The sequence below is a fragment of the Macaca nemestrina genome, chromosome X, assembly GCF_043159975.1.
Source record: "Macaca nemestrina isolate mMacNem1 chromosome X, mMacNem.hap1, whole genome shotgun sequence".
In the NCBI taxonomy this organism is placed as follows: domain Eukaryota; kingdom Metazoa; phylum Chordata; class Mammalia; order Primates; family Cercopithecidae; genus Macaca; species Macaca nemestrina.
Window position 1 is genome coordinate 111,193,007 of NC_092145.1, and position 15,825 is coordinate 111,208,831.

Here is a 15,825-nt window from a genome sequence, read left to right on the forward strand (position 1 = left end):
CCTCCCTAATCTTCAGACCCTGCTGTCTCACCTTTCCCTGCCTCAGCCCAGGCTGGAGAAATGGGAGACCGGTTAGGCAAGGCCGGGAGGTGGGGCGCCGAGGTGACTCCTTAGTTCATTATTCTCTTTTACCTCTCCACTCCACGGGAAGTGACAGGGACATGTGTAATGGGTGGCGGGAAGAGGTCCCTGGCGCCCGCGATGAAAGGCCTGGCCGCTGCAGCCTCCGTGCCTAATTAGAGACCCGGGCCAGGAGCCCGAGTTCTGACTGAGGCCATGGGACTCCCTCCTCCCAGCCCTGAGGCACAGCCAAGCCTGAGAGCGCGAAGGAGAGGCTCCCAGCCCTGGAACTGAGCTGGGGAAGAGGATAATTGGAGAGAGAAAAATGGAGGTGAGGGAGGGAAGGCTTTAAGAGGTACTTCTCAGGACTTGGGGGCGGGGGCGGGGCTGGACAGCTAGGCTTATAAGGATGAGGGGAGATAAGGGAGGAGGGCTTTGGAACCTGGCCTGGCTCTGAGAGGGGAATGAGAAGGGAGGAGTGCGTATAAGATCTAGCTCTCTAGTGGCTAGGGCCAGGTTCCCAGGTTCCCAGCGAGCACCAGCTGGGGCCGCGGGTGAGGTTGGGGGCCATTGTTACAGCATTCATCGAGGAGACCCTCGGAGCCTCACCAGTGGGGAGGAGCCAAGAGATGTCTTTAACCCCTCTCCCAAATAAGCATCCGAAATAAATCGACACAAAATGTCAACACAAGCACCCTAGCGCGCCACCCCTCTCAGTCCAGTTGGCCACCTCCGAGTCTCCCCATCCTCCACTACAGAGCCCTCAAGCCCCAGGTCCCGTGAGAGGCTACGTGGCACACCGGGGTTCTGGGGGTCGTGCCTTGTGACGCCCCGCACTGGCCCAGAGCGGGAGGGCAGGGGCCTTTCCCGCGGGGCACCCGGGGCTGCGTGCAGCTCACCTTTAGGCAGGGGGCGCCGTGGCAGCGGAGAGACCACATGCCCAAGGGCGGGCCCTGCGGGGCGCGCTCCTCCCACGAGGGTGTCAGGTTTACGGAACCGAGCTCCCAGGCCGGACGCGCGGTGGCCTGACGGTCCCAAGGATTACATTCGCTTGACCCGGCCTGGCTTGACCCTGCCCGGGCGCGCCATGTTCGCGCGTGGGTCCCGGAGGCGCCGCTCCGGGCGTGCGGTGAGCGGGAGTCAGGGCAGCGGTGGGGGTCGGGGGTAAATTGAGGCCCGGGCGAGGGGGCAATTGATAGGCATAGTGAATAGGTGCCCCACAGAGGGTCTTGGAATCCCATCCCCTGCATTCCCAGACCTGGGGCTGGGGCTGCTGGAGGCGAATGGATGGAGGAAGGTGTAGATCTGGTGGCCCAAACCCCCTAATCACCTCTCCGCACACTTTCATCAGCACTCCTGGGAGCTGGTGGGGACCCCTCTCTTGTGAACTGTGGGAGGGAATCCTGAGGGCCAGAGGACTGGGTCCTGGGGACTTAGGTTGAGCAGGAACCTCCTGAGCTTCTTTTTTTTTTTTTTTTTTTTTGAGACGGAGTCTTTCTCTGTCACCCAGGCTGGAGTGTAGTGGCGCTGTCTCAGCTCACTGCAACCTCCGCCTCCTGGGTTCAAGCGATTCTCCTGCTTCAGCCTCCCATGTACCTGGGATTACAGGCGCCCACCACAACGCCTGGCTAATTTTTGTATTTTTAGTACAGACAGGGTTTCACCATGTTGGTCAGGCTGGTCTCAAACTCCTGACCTCAGGTGATCCGCTCACCTCGGCCTCCCAAAGTGCCGGGATTATAGGCGTGAGCCACCGCGCCCGGCGGACCTCCTCAGCTTCTAAAGGACACAGTACCTTGGAGGAATGTGGACGGACGGATCAGTCCTACACTCCTGGGATGCCGAAATGCTGACGGTCAAGAGACTGGGATTTGGGGGAACAAGGCTTCCAGGGTTCCCCCTGAGCAAGGGAGTTTTTGACTTCTTAGACAGGACGGTCTTTCACTTCCTTTGGAGTGGGTCTCTGACCTGGGAATGTGGGGTCTGGGTTTGGTGGTCCAGAGAAGGAATAAATAGCCCTAGGATGGGGGGGTAAAGGCCAAGGTTTCTTGGGATGGGGGTTTATTGGGATGGGGGTTTCTCAGCAGGCACCTCCTGAGATCCTGGGGAAGGGTCCCCAGTTCCTTGGGTATCAGGGCATGAGGCCAGGGTTTGGGGGAGGAGCTCCTGAGCTTGTGAAGAGAGGGGCAGGGGTTCACGTGGGGATCTCAAGGAAGGATGGGGTCTCATCTCCTACCCTGTGGAACTGGAGTGCTGCTGGCGGCGTAGATGGAGAGGGAACCAGGATGAAGCCTGGGAGAGGATGCCCAGAGTAGGGGCTCTGTGCCCTAGTGGGGAGAGTACTCTGAATTCTCGGGGAGATGCTTGAGCCCTGGAAGGATCTAAGGCTGGTGGGAGGTGTCTGAGGCTAGGGGCGGACGGGAAGGGGGGATTCGAGGCCAGCCTAGGGAGGGGAATTCCCTGAAAAGGGGACATATAAGGAGGTGGCTTCAACTGCCCCGCCTCTGCCTCGGTTGTGTCCCGCTCCCCCGCACTCTGGGCGCTGTCCCAGCCTGCCCAGCGCTGCCCAGGTAAGACAGGCCCCAGCGTGCGGTCGCGGGCAATGAAGTGGAGGGGCGGGCGTTGACTTCTCCTTCCCTGCTTCCGCGCTTCACCCGGCCCTGCATCTGCTCCCGCCCACTGCAGCCTCCAGAGGCAGAGGACCCAGACCGGGGCCAGCCCTGCAACTCCTGCAGGGAGCAGTGCCCCGGCTTCCTGCTCCACGGCTGGAGGTAAGTGGCTCCCCTAAAGGGCCTCGCCTTTTTCAGAGCTCCGCCTTCGGGGGGAATCCAGGAGGCTTAGGCCACGCCCCTACGCTTGAGCTCCGCCTACAGAGGGATCGCAGTGGGGAAAAGAGCCTCAGGCTCAGATTCAGAGCCCCGCCCCCTAACTCATTCCCAAAAGTCCGGTTCCCAGGAGGGCTCCACCCACCATGCAGCCCCGCCCCTAGAAGAGTTCTACTGTAGCCGCTGAGTCGCATCCCTAGGGAGATTCTTCGTCCCTAGCGCTGAGCGCGGCCCACTGGCCTCCACCACCCCTCTTAGACTCAGACCTACTCTCCCAGGCCCAGCGTCCTATCCTCCTGCTGGAGCCCTGCACCCAATAGACAGCGCCTACAGCCCCCAGACTCAGGCCCTACCCACAGGCTCAGAGCCCACAAGTTCAGAGCCTCACCACAGGGTAGATGCCTGTGTCTAGTGAGTTTCCCCACAAAGCGTCCCACTCCCCACGACCTGTCCTCTGGCTCACAGCCCAGCCACTCCCTGGCTCACAGGCCCACCTCCTGCAGCCCCGCCCCCAGGCCCAGATCCCCCTCCCTGCTCACAGCCCTTTGGTGGTGATAATCTGCATGTCCCGGCTCCTCCGTTGGACCTGGGCTGCCGAGGGGTTCAGGTGGGCGACCCCTTAGTAACTGACCCCCATCCCGGCCCTCTCAGAAAGATCTGCCAGCATTGCAAATGCCCGCGGGAGGAGCACGCAGTGCACGCGGTGCCTGTGGACCTGGAACGCATCATGTGCCGGCTAATCTCGGACTTCCAGCGCCACTCCATCTCCGACGACGACTCAGGCTGTGCATCGGAGGAGTATGCCTGGGTGCCCCCAGGCCTTAAGCCGGAGCAGGTGACCAGAGGCCAGCCCTCCACTCTTGCTGTCCAGTGGTTGCACACTAATGCTCACATACACACACACACACACACACACACTCAGGTGGGAACCTATTTCTGGGGCTATGCTAGAGTGTGCAGCCAGACCAAGGGTCCTTCTGGCCCGTCTGTGATCGAAGAGTGATCAGCCCCCCATACCTTGGGTGACTGAGGGACCAGTTGCTCAGGGCCTGTTCACCCCAATCCTATTGTTTTTGATCGTTTGTTTTTGAGACGGGGCCTCACTCTGTTGCCCACCACAGCCTCCCTTATAGCTGGGACTGCAGGTGCATGCCACCATGACTGGCTATTTTTAAAAATTTTTTGCAGAGACAGGGTCTCCCTTGTTGCCCAGGCTGGTGTTGAACTCCTGGGCTCAAGTGATCCTGCCTCGGCCTCCCAAAGTGCTGAGATTACAAGAGCAAGCCACCATGCATGGTCCCACTCCCTGTTCTACCCTCCCAGCACTTCATTCACCACATGACTTCGTTGATTGAGTCACTCAACACATAGTTATGGGGCACTTACTGCATGTGAGACACTGTTATAGGCACTGAGGACACAGCAGTGAGCAAAACACAAAATAACATATCTGCCCACAGGCGTGGTGGCTCACGCCTGTAATCCCAGCACTTTGGGAGGCCGATTCGGGTGGATTACTTGAGGTCAGGAGTTTGAGACCAGCCTGGCCAACATGGCAAAACCCCGTCTCTACTAAAAGTACAAAAATTAGCTGGGTGTGGTGGTGTACACCTGTAATCCTAGCTACTTAGGAGGCTGAGGCAGGAGAATTGTTTGAACCCAGGAAGCAGAGGTTGCAGTGAGCTGAGATCGTCCCACTGCACTCCAGCCTGGGCAACAGAGTGATACTCCTTAAAAAAAAAAAAAAAAAAAAAAACTGCCCAGGTGGAGGGTAGATTCTGGAAAGGAGGAACACCCAATAAACAAACCTGTAAATATATGTCAGATGGTATAAGGGCTATGGAATTAAAAAGCAAGGAATGTGGGGTGAAGAAAGAGGGAGGCAGGGAGGGAGGGAGGGAGAGAGACACTAGAATTGTAAATAGGGTGCCCAGAATAAGCCTCTGTGAGAATGTAATGGTTGAGCCGCCTGAAAGGAGGTGAGAAGTGAGCCATGCAGATATCTAAGGTTACAGTGACTCACGCAGGCAAAGGGCATAGCTAATGCCAAGGTCCTGAGGCAGGAGTGTGCTTGGCATATGTAAGGGACGGCAAGGCCAGTGCTGCTGAAGCAGAGTGAGCAAGGGGGAGACCAGCTGGAGATCAGGTCAGAGATGTGGCAGGGGCTATGGAGAGGACTTTGACTTTGCCTGTGAATGAAGGGAAAGTCGCAAGAGGGTTGTGAGCAGAGGACAGCCTGGAAGAATAAGGGTGGAATCAGGACACCAGTGAGGAACCTGATGATGATGGCGCTGGCAGTGAAAGGAGTTATATATATATGGAGAGAGAGAGACAGACAGACAGAGAGAGAGGCCAGCATGGTGGTTCACACCTGTAATCCCAGCACTTTGGGAGGCCAAGGCGAGTGGATCACTTGAGGTCAGGAGTTTGAGACCAGCCTGGCCAACATAGTGAAACCCCATCTCTACTAAAAATACAAAAATTAGCCTGGCATGATGGCAGAAGCCTGTAATCCCAGCTACTCAGGAGGCTGAGCCACAAGAATTCCTTGAACCCAGGAGGCAGAGGTTGCAGTGAGCTGAGATTGCGCCACTGCACTCCAGCCTGGGCGACAGAGCAAGACCCTGTCTCAAAAAAAAAAAAAAAAATAGGCTGGGCGCAGTGGCTCACGCCTGTAATCCCCCCACTTTGGGAGGCTGAGGCGGGCAGATCGCCTGAGGTCGGGAGTTTGAGCCCAGCCTGACCAACATGGAGAAACAACCTGGTCTCTACTAAAAATACAAAACAATTAGCCAGGCGTGGTGGCGCGTGCTACTCGGGAGGCTGAAGCAGAATTGCTTGAACCCGGGAGGCGGAGGTTGCATGGAGCCCAGATCATGCCATTGCACTCCAGCCTGGGCAACAAGAGTGAAATTCCATTTCAATAAAGCGAGAGAGAGAGAGAGAGTCTCACTCTCTCCCAAGTAGCTGGGACTACAGGCATGCATCACCACGCCTGGATGATTTTTGTATTTTTTGTAGAGATGGGGTTTTGCCATGTTGCCCAGGGTGGTCTTGGACTCCTGGGCTCAAGCTATCTTCCCCTCTGGGCCTCCTAAAGTGCTGGGATTACAGGTGTGAGCCACGGTGCTCAGCCTATATTTTGGAAGTAGCGCTCAGAGGATTTGCTTGTGGGGGTGGGAGAAAGAGGAGTGAAAGATGACTCTGAGGATAGGTAGATTAACTGATGTGGGAGGGGCCAAGACAGGAGCGAGTTTAAGGGGTAAGAGCATAAGTTTAGTTCTGGTCATCTGGAGTTTGAGATGCCTGTTAGACTTCTAAATAGCCACATTGCCTGGAACTCAAGGGATAAGTTACAGAGCTGGACGTATGTGTTTGTCATTATGTGTCACAGGCTGGAGGTGACACATTAGCCAAGTAAATGATATTTACAGCCATAAGGTTGAGTGTAATTCCCAAGAAACTGAATGTAGACAGAGGCAAGAAGACCAAGAGCTGAGTCCTAGGATCCTCCCGCATTTAGGGGTCAGCTAGTTGAGGAGAAGACAAAACAGGGGCAAAGAAGGAGCAGCCAATAAGGTGGAAGGAAAACCTGAACTGTGTGGTGTCCTGGAAGCCAAGGGAAGAAAGTGTTTCCAGCCTGGTGCAGTGCTGCCATCATCAAGTCTGATGACGACTGAGACCTGAACTATTATTTTAACAATGGGGAAGTCATCGATGACCTTGACAGCTTTGGAAGAGGGATGGGAACGGAAGCCTGCCTCGAGTAGGCTCAAGAGAGATTGGAAGGAGAGGAAGTGGAGTGAACACAAGTGCTCATAACTTTTTGAGGAATTTTCCTGTAAAGGGAAAAAGAAAAGTGTACCAGTAGACCAGGAGCGGTGGCTCATGCCTGTAATCCCAGCTATTCAGGAGGCTGAGGCAGGAGAATCGCTTGAACCCAGGAGGCGGAGGTTGCAGTGAGCCTAGATCACGCCACTGCACTCCAGCTTGGGCAAAGAGCGAGACTCCGTCTCAAAAAAAAAAAAAAAAGTGGATCAGCAGCTGGAGGAGGAAGTGAGGTCAAGACATGCAGGAACCCTCAGCGTGTCTGGGAGCTGGGAGCTGAGGGAAATGATCTGCATTTAGGAAGGAGAGATGGGGAAGTCAGAAGGTCTCTCCTGATGCCTTTCATTTTCTCAGAGAAATAGGGACCCGCCATCTCACTGTATCCCAACTCACCTCTCATTTCAGTTGTTTTCTCCCACTCCTGTGTCCTCCCAGGTATATCAGTTTTTCAGCTGCCTCCCAGAGGATAAGGTCCCCTACGTCAACAGTCCTGGGGAGAAATACAGGATCAAGCAGCTGCTGCACCAGCTGCCCCCACACGACAGTGAGGTGAGGAGAGAGAAGACAGGAAGGGCATGCCAGGCACAGGGCATAGCCTGGGCCAGTGCAGGGCAGGGTCAGAGGAGGAAGGGTGAGCTGATCTGAGGTGAGTGGTTCAGACAGGCAGGGGTCATCAGGGGACATTCCTTGGCAAAACCACAGCTGGGCCTTGGAAGTAGAGGTGGGTACTTCAGGCAGGAGGCACCATCTATAGAAAGACATAGAAGTAAACTTTCGGGACATGGATGAAGTCTGGAAGAGAGGCAGAACAGGCATCAAGGGAGGAGCCTGAGAGATGCCTTCCCCTCCCAGGCACAGTACTGCACAGCACTGGAAGAGGAGGAAAAGAAAGAGCTCCGAGCCTTTAGCCAGCAGCGGAAGCGGGAGAATCTGGGGCGTGGCATCGTGCGCATCTTCCCGGTGACCATCACTGGGGCCATCTGTGAGGAGGTGAGCCGTGGAGGGCCTCAGCGAGTGAGCAGTGCCTCTGCTCCAAGCCCTGGGGAGCAGGACACATCTTCCAAGCACTGGGAAGATGAGGCCTGCACCTTAAGCCCCAGTGAGCTGTCTCTAGGGTCCCCTCTTGTGGGCGGGGTCTGTTCCTCACATTTCACTGTTGGGCAGGGACTGCCTCTAAGGCAACCCCTGGTGGACAGGAACCTGTCTCATCGATCCCACTGTCGTGTAGGGTTTATCTGTAAGGAGGACCTAGCGTGTTTTTCTCCCCCTCTGTGCAGTGGACATGGGGCATGGGCTGTCTCTTTGGCCCTCCTGTGGTCAGAACTTGTCCTCAAGAGCTGACCCACAGTGGCAGGGCCTGTCCGCAGGGCCCAGTGGTGGGCAGGGCCTGTCCTTAGATCCTACTGTTAGGTGAGATCTATTGCTAAGGTCCTGGTGGGTGGAGACTGTCTCTGTGGTTTCCCCCACTACACCTGGCCTGTCTGTCTTCCCCACCCCTGATGAGGGAGGCTTGCCTGTAAGGCCACCCACCATGGGTAGGGCCTGTCTCTATGGCTTCCCCCATGAGCAGGGTCAGTCTCTAAGGTACCGCCCAACCCCATCCCTGGTATAGGCAGGGCCTGTGTCAAAGTTACCCCGTGGGTGGGGCTGGTCACAAAGGTTCACCGTGGGAAAGGCCCAAGTGTAACATACTTTGGCTGACCCCATCCATCTGACCATCTTGGTGACGGTAATGGTAACCATCTTGGTGCTTGTCTCGTGGCAGTGTGGGAAGCAGATTGGAGGTGGAGATATTGCAGTGTTTGCCAGCCGTGCAGGCCTGGGTGCCTGCTGGCACCCACAGTGCTTCGTGTGCACCACATGCCGGGAACTGCTGGTTGACCTCATCTACTTCTACCATGCTGGCAAGGTCTACTGCGGGCGTCACCATGCCGAATGCCTGCGTCCACGCTGCCAAGCCTGTGACGAGGTTTGGGCCTCCCTGCCCAGGGGTGGGAGTGGAGGGTGGGTGGGCAGAGCCAGGAGCAGGCTCATCTGACAGCCACAGACGGCCTGCGTCCCGCAGATCATCTTCTCCCCTGAGTGCACGGAGGCTGAGGGCCGCCACTGGCACATGGATCACTTCTGCTGCTTTGAGTGTGAAGCTTCCCTAGGAGGGCAGCGCTACGTGATGCGTCAGAGCCGCCCCCACTGCTGCGCCTGCTACGAGGCCCGCCATGCGGAGTACTGTGATGGCTGTGGGGAGCACATCGGTGGGTGAATGCGGTGGGACTGGACAGAGGGATGGATGGACAGCTGGGCCACAGCCCTACCCCACCAGGACTCCTCCTGTCCTCCAGGCCCCATCCTCCACTGTGCCTTGTACTTTGTCCAGCCCCAACACTATAGGCCTGTATGCTTGGCTGCAAGTCCCACTCCCAATGTCCCCACTATGCCATGCTTTCTAAACCCCACCTACACAATGCTAGGCCACCACCGCATGTCTACACCCACCTCCAGAGGGTGCTCGTGCTCTAATTCCAGCCCCAGGGCTCCCCCTACCCCTAGCCTCCACCACCCCAAGCTGTGCCCGGTTCTCCTCCACTCTCCTGTATCAGCCTAGGTCAGACCTAGCTTCCAGCTACACCCTACCCTCTGAGAACCACTCCTTTCTCACTAGGGCCACTCCCCACCTGTTAAGCTCTGCCCCTATCAGCCAAGCCTCCTGTTCAGGCCAAGCCTTCCATTCTCCTTCCGCCTGGAGCCACCCCTTAATGTCTAAGCCTGGCCCGAATCTTAGAGTCCAATGCCCACCCGGCTCTGGGAGAGAGCACCCTGTGAAAGAAAGGGAGGAGTGAGAGAGAGGTTCACCAGCCAGTCCCCAGGAGAGAACCAAAACCTGTTTCCTGCTTTCTCCAAAAGGGCCCCATTCTGGAGGAGGGAGGAAGGCACCTAGGGGTGCCCTGCCTGGGATTCTCCACCTCTTCCTGAGAAGGGACTCATTCACGAGAGGTGGGGGTATGCCTGGGGGTTCTGCCTCAGTTTTTCCCCCTGGTGGTTCCCCACAGGCCTGGACCAAGGCCAGATGGCTTACGAGGGCCAGCACTGGCATGCCTCAGACCGCTGCTTCTGCTGTAGTCGCTGTGGGCGGGCCCTGCTGGGCCGTCCATTCCTGCCACGCCGAGGCCTAATCTTCTGCTCTCGAGCCTGCAGCCTTGGGTCCGAGCCCACGGCTCCAGGACCGGGCCGCCGCAGCTGGAGTGCCGGCACTGTTACAGCCCCACTTGCAGCCTCCACAGCCTCTTTCTCTGCTGCAGAGGGGGCATCAGAGACCACCACCAAAGGCACCTGCACGGAGTCAGCGCCAGGTGAGCTAACCCTCCAGCCACACCCAGCCACAGCCCAGTCAACCCTACCTCCTTGCCCCTGCCTCAACCCTGGCCCTTCCTCCTTGACTGGCCCAGACCCTTCACCTGCTGCATCCCTGGGCCCCGCCCATTTCTCAGCTCATCCTCCTTCCCCACGCCATTCCAGGCCTGGTCTCCATCCCAAACTACACCTGCCTCGTGAACCCTGGTTCCACCCTGTCAATACAGGGCCGGTCCCCTACCTCAACTTGTCTCTGCTTGACCCCAAGTTCCTCTTCCTCTTCTCCAGCTGGTCACTCTTCATCCTCTGCAGTCAGGCCCCACTCCATTTATCGCAAACCAAATTTACTCCAAACTATGCCACACCGCTTCCATCCGAAGGCACCCTCGGTGTCCTGGCCACGCCCCGTGCCCTGGCCACGCCCCCCACACCAGTCCCATCTTGCTCCGTGTTCTTCCTTCCAACCCTCTCTCCACGCAGAGCCTGCTCCAGGCCTCACACTTCCCAGACTCCCCACCTCCCTGCCCTTCTCCGACCCCTGCCCCCACTTTCCCAGTCTTAGTGGAGGAAAGAAGGCCCTTTCGCAGGCCTCTCCTCAGAAGGGGGCCAGTGGGAGGGCAGATACAAGGAGTCGCTCTGTCTCCCCTTTAACAGCTACAGGCCCCGAGGAGCCTTCCCGCTTTCTGAGAGGGGCTCCCCACCGCCACTCCATGCCGGAGCTGGGGCTCCGCAGTGCCCCCGAGCCGCCCCCAGAGTCCCCCGGCCAGCCTAACCTGCGCCCAGATGATAGTGCCTTCGGTCGCCAGAGCACCCCACGCGTCAGCTTCCGCGACCCTCTCGTGTCTGAAGGAGGTCCGCGCCGGACCCTGAGTGCACCCCCGGCCCAGCGCCGCAGGCCACGCAGTCCCCCACCCAGGGCCCCCAGCCATCACCGCCACCGTCATAATCACCATCACCATCACCACCACCACCACCGCCACCCAAGCAGACGTCGCCACTATCAGTGTGACGCGGGATCAGGGTCAGACTCGGGATCTTGCTCCAGCTCGCCCTCCAGTTCCAGTTCCGAATCCTCAGAGGATGATGGCTTCTTCCTAGGAGAGCGCATCCCTCTGCCCCCGCATTTGTGCAGGCCCATGCCTGCTCAGGACAATGCAACGGAGAGCTTCAACTCCCCATCTTTATCGCTCCCCAGGGACTCTCGCCCAGGGATGCCTCGACAGACCCGACAGACCCGAGACAAGAACTGCATCGTGGCTTGAAGGCAGGCCTTCCTGGAGGTGGCTCCATTCTCCAGTCAGAGTAGACGATGAGGCCCATGCCCCTCACCCCCACACCCCGCCCCCACAACCCAAGTCATAAATCCTCTTCCTCCCTCCTTTGTCTGTTTGTTTCTATTTTTGTTTCTGTTTTAGAGACATGATCTGCTCTATTGCCCAGGCTGGAGTGCAGTGGTATGATCACGGCTCACTGCAGCCTCAAAAGTTTTGGGCTTAAGTGATCCTCCCACCTCAGCCTCCCAAGTAGCTGGGACTCCTGGCTCGTGTCAGCGTGCCAGCTAATTTTTTAATTTTTTGGTAGAGATGGGATTTCGCCATGCTGCCCAGGCTGGTCTAGAACTCCTGAGCTCAAGCAATCCTCCCGCTGCCTCCCAAAAGACTGGGATTACAGGCATGAGCCACCGCACCAGGACTTTCGTTTGTATTATTGAAGTAATTTAATATTTGTTGTAAAACAGACCTGGCTTCTTTGCCTCCTTGCCCCAGCTGTTTCCACTCCATTTCCCCCTCCTGATGCTTGAAATTTATCCACATTTGATGAAAGGATTACTTTATTCATTATCATATATTTTAACAATGTTTATTATTCATTTATCCCTCTACAGAACCACCGCCCACACCGAGGAGATTATTTGGAGTGGGTCCCAACCTGGGGACTTGACTCTGAAATCTAACTCCCCCCTTCCCTCATTTTGTGACTTAGGTGGGGGCATGGTTCAGGCAGAACTGGTGTCTCCTATTGGATCCTGCAGAAGGAGGACCTAGGCACAGGCGTATGGTGGCCACACCCAGGAGGGTTGATTGGCAGGCTGGAAGACAAAAGTCTCCCAATTAAGGCACTTTTACCTCTATGAGGGGGTGGGAGTTGGTTGGCTGGGAATATTGTTGTTGGGGTGGGGAGGAGTTATTTCAATGGAGGAGTTATTTGCAGATTGCAGAGGGAAATGAAGGGAGCTCGCCTACACCGGGCCATCTGCGGGGTCTGCAGGTGAGGAAAAGAGAGAAAGCATTGGCTGAATCTATATGCCCATTTTTAAAAACAAGATCCAAAGTCCATGAACATTTTACACACAAGAATACTGAAGCTTATGGTACCTATTGGTACAAAAGCCATCAGTACCAATACGGGACCAGAGTTGGCATTCATGCCTTTAAGAGATCCCTTTCTTTTTCTCCTCTGCCCTCTCAGCAACCCCCTTACCCCCAACCAACACACACACACCCTTACCAGTGGGGGCTGCTGTATGTCTTGGCTGCCGAAAGGGGAAGGTGACATAGGCATCATAGCCAAAGAGGCACGTAGCGATTAGGCCCAGTACCTGGGGGACAGGATAGGAGTGAGGAGGGTTAGATTAGGAAGTCAGGTTACTCAGTCTCTTATCTTCTTGCATCTACCACCTCCAGCACCTGCCCCATACAGGACGGGACTCAAGCCCCAGGTTGGGAAGCCAAAGAACCCCAGGGAAAGGCCAAGAGAATGCATCCTACCCCACTCTCCCTCCTCCTATACCCCTCAACACAGGGAGGCCACACTGTGGCCTTACACGTAGGGGGCACAATTCAATTCATACTTTTTTTTTTAAGACACAGTCGCACTCTGTCACCCATCTGTCACCCAGGCTGGAGTGCAGTGACATGATCTTGACTCACTGCAAGCTTTGTCTCCTGGGTTCAAGTGATTCTCCTGCCTCAGCCTCCTGAGTAGCTGGGACTACAGGCACCTGCCACCACACCCAGCTAATTTTTGTATTTTTAGTAGAGACGGGGTTTCGACATGTTGGCCAGGCTGGTCTTGAACTCCTGACCTCAAGTGATCTGCCTGCCTCAGCCTCAGCCTCCCAAAGTGCTGGGAATACAGGCATGAGCCACTGCGCCCAGCCCCAATTCCTACTACATTTGGGACAAAGTTCTTGCAGATGGTAGTCCAGTGTGTTGACAAAGGGGCCACCTGTTTGTACTTCTCACCAAGGTCCTTGTGTCTGACAAGGGACTGCCCTTCACAGCAAATGAAGACCTTGGGAGGCAAAAGCAAGTCCTGTGCCAAACTTCCCTCCATGCCCTGAGGACAAGTGTGACTTGCTGTGGGCCACACGATTTCTGCTGGAAGCTAAGGCAGAAATGGCCCCTGGCTCCTCAAACCCTTCCCTCTGTGCTTCAGAGCTGCTCCCATGGCCTTTACCCCTGCGACGATTTTGGAGTGGTTTCCTCTCTCAACAAGGACAACAATGGAGGTGATCAGGTAGAGGATTGCCGCTATGAGGGTTCGGAAGAAATCCTGTGAGGTGTAGGGAGAAGAGGGAAGTCAGCATCCACAGTTCCCAGACAATCCTAACTGCCCAGACCCCTCCCTGGCCTTGCCATTGTGGACCCCTTCTCACACTCCAAGGCCAGTTGATGAATGGTATCTTGGTGTGCAGGTCACACATGTAGACAACAAAGAAAATAGCAGCAAGGATCATCTCAACCACCGACAAGGAGGAGTAGCCTGGTGTGGAGGCACTGAAGCAGATCAGGATCACCAGACATAATATCTGGAAGGGTGACATGGGAAAGGGGACCTCAATCAGCAACCAGGGCTGAGGAGATTGGTTTAAATTAGGAGTCCCGTACTCGAATGACTATGAGCGCTGGGGAAATGACACGCAATAATAGCTAAACACTTTTTATGTGCTCACTGTGTTCCAAATTCAATCATCACGACAATCTAATGTTCTGGGTACTATTATTACTCTCTCTAATTTATAGATGAGAAAACTGAGGTGCAGAGAGGTTTAATGGCTTGGCCAGGGTCACCCAGCAAGTAAGAAGTAGAGTTGGGTGCCTCAGTTTCCTCCCCTTTTCCCTTCTAGGATATGGGCAGCCTGAGGGGAGTGGCGCTGCCAGGTGTTTTGTGAGCCCCGCTGACGCCGGCTTTGTGGCCTTGACCCGGGCTGAACACGCGGTTCCCCCAGCAACCCCTTTGGGAAGCGGTGAGAGTGACACCAGAGAGGCAGGACTCCCTTAAAGGCGCCGCACCCCTTTTACAAGTGACTCAAAGGCGGCGCCCACTTTGAGAAGGGTGGAAACCCCGAAAACCTAAGGACATCCCGCCCGGCCTCAGAAGGGCAAGGAAGAACTGGCGAAGGGCGGGGCCCTCTACACCGCGGGACTAGCGCGAGGGGGGGCCCCACCCCAACAGGCCCTGCCCCTGGGCGCGCTGCCAGCCCGCCCTCCTGTGTCCAGGCCGCGCCACGCCCTGCCGCAGGAGGCCCCGACTTCCCAGCACCCTGGGACCCCTTCGATGAGTCCACTGATGAGTTAACGCAGCTCCCCCCATGTAGCCCTCCGTATGCGTTATAGGCTCCTTGCCTCACCCCGGGGGCTACCAGATCTCAACAACCTTCGTCAAACCCCACCGACTCGCCCTGCGCCCCGGGTTTCGGGCCTTCACCGTGAACCCACCCACCTGCACCCCACTGCCGAGCGCCCCGGCCAAGTGCCTGCCTCACCCGGACCATCCAGTTCCGCGTGGTCCAGCCACCCCATCCCGCTTTTGCCCACGCGCCTGCCCCAGGTCGCTCACAATCTCAGCAAACAGGAGGATTCCCTTTCGGGTGCGCGAGAAGTTGGTGCAGGCGGCCCAGCAGCCAGGGGCAGAGAGGCGCTCAGAATCCGCCATGGCATGGGCTGGAGTCCGTGGTGCCTCGGAGGATCTGCTCGCTTGCTCGTGGTTTCGAGGACGCTGCACACCCAGCTGTCTTGCCCGCCGTCTGGCCGGGAAGGGGGCCCCGGGGCGAAGGAGGGAGTGAATCACCGCGCAGAGATGACGCGGGCGGGGCCGGAGCCGGGCCAGGTGGCTGCCGCCCCGGAAGCCCCCTCGCCCCGCCCGCCAAGGATACTCCCAGCCCGGCGCACAGCCCCCGAGGCGCCCCATCGCCAGGGTACTTGGCAGCTCCAGGTACCAGGAGTAGTAATAGAGGGACCCCTCGCCTTTTTGGAATGCAAATGCACCCGAGACAGCTTCAGCTTAGAACCGCGGGAATCTGGCTTTGGGAGGGAGTGACTCAGTTTCCTTAACTGAATAAAACGGCCTAGGCAGAGTTAAATCCGAAAGACCTGTGGCCCAGTGTGTTGCCAGAATTCAGAATATTTTTGATTTCAGAAAGTTTTCCCGTGCATATACTCTCAGCGGGGTTTGGAGCTGTAGCGTTTAAAAAAAAAAAAAAAAAAAAAAAAAAAAAAAGCCAGGCGCGTGGCTCACGCCTGTAATCCCAACACTTTGGGAGGCTGAGGCGGGTGGATCACCTGAGGTCGGGAGTTCGAAACCAGCCTGACCAACATGGAGAAACCTCGTTTCTACTAAAAATACAAAAATTAGCCGGACATGGTGATGCATGCTTGTAATCCCAGCTACTTGGAAGGCTGAGGCAGGAGAATCGCTTGAATCTGGGAGGCAGAGGTTGCGGTGAGCCAAGATCACGCCATTGCACTCCAGCCTGGGCAAC

The 15,825-nt window shown here is 56.8% G+C and overlaps 2 protein-coding genes across 5 annotated transcripts; one reads left to right on the forward strand and one right to left on the reverse strand.

The window, feature by feature from the left end:
- The first annotated feature begins 830 nt into the window (after positions 1-830).
- LOC105493926 (prickle planar cell polarity protein 3) lies at positions 831-11,847 on the forward strand. 4 transcript variants are annotated; one of them, XM_071089036.1, is made up of 9 exons: positions 835-1,189; positions 2,746-2,831; positions 3,537-3,720; positions 7,149-7,262; positions 7,566-7,703; positions 8,479-8,682; positions 8,761-8,965; positions 9,761-10,060; positions 10,716-11,847. In XM_071089036.1, the coding sequence occupies exons 1-9, from the start codon at positions 1,148-1,150 to the stop codon at positions 11,321-11,323; spliced, it is 1,881 nt and encodes a 626-aa protein (XP_070945137.1). In that variant the 5' UTR covers positions 835-1,147; the 3' UTR covers positions 11,324-11,847. The 4 variants fall into 4 exon arrangements, with proteins under 4 accessions (XP_070945138.1, XP_070945137.1, XP_011760236.2 ...); XM_011761933.3 differs by having other exon boundaries at positions 840-1,189; positions 8,779-8,965; XM_071089037.1 differs by lacking the exon at positions 7,149-7,262 and having other exon boundaries at positions 831-1,189.
- A 58-nt stretch (positions 11,848-11,905) lies between these two features.
- LOC105493925 (proteolipid protein 2) lies at positions 11,906-15,149 on the reverse strand. The gene is made up of 5 exons (XM_011761931.2): positions 14,904-15,149; positions 13,720-13,872; positions 13,521-13,616; positions 12,570-12,660; positions 11,906-12,323 (listed from the first exon to the last, which is right to left on the reverse strand). Exons 1-5 carry the CDS (start codon positions 14,997-14,999, stop codon positions 12,301-12,303), a joined length of 459 nt encoding a protein of 152 aa, XP_011760233.1. The 5' UTR covers positions 15,000-15,149; the 3' UTR covers positions 11,906-12,300.
- Between the last annotated feature and the right edge of the window lie 676 nt (positions 15,150-15,825).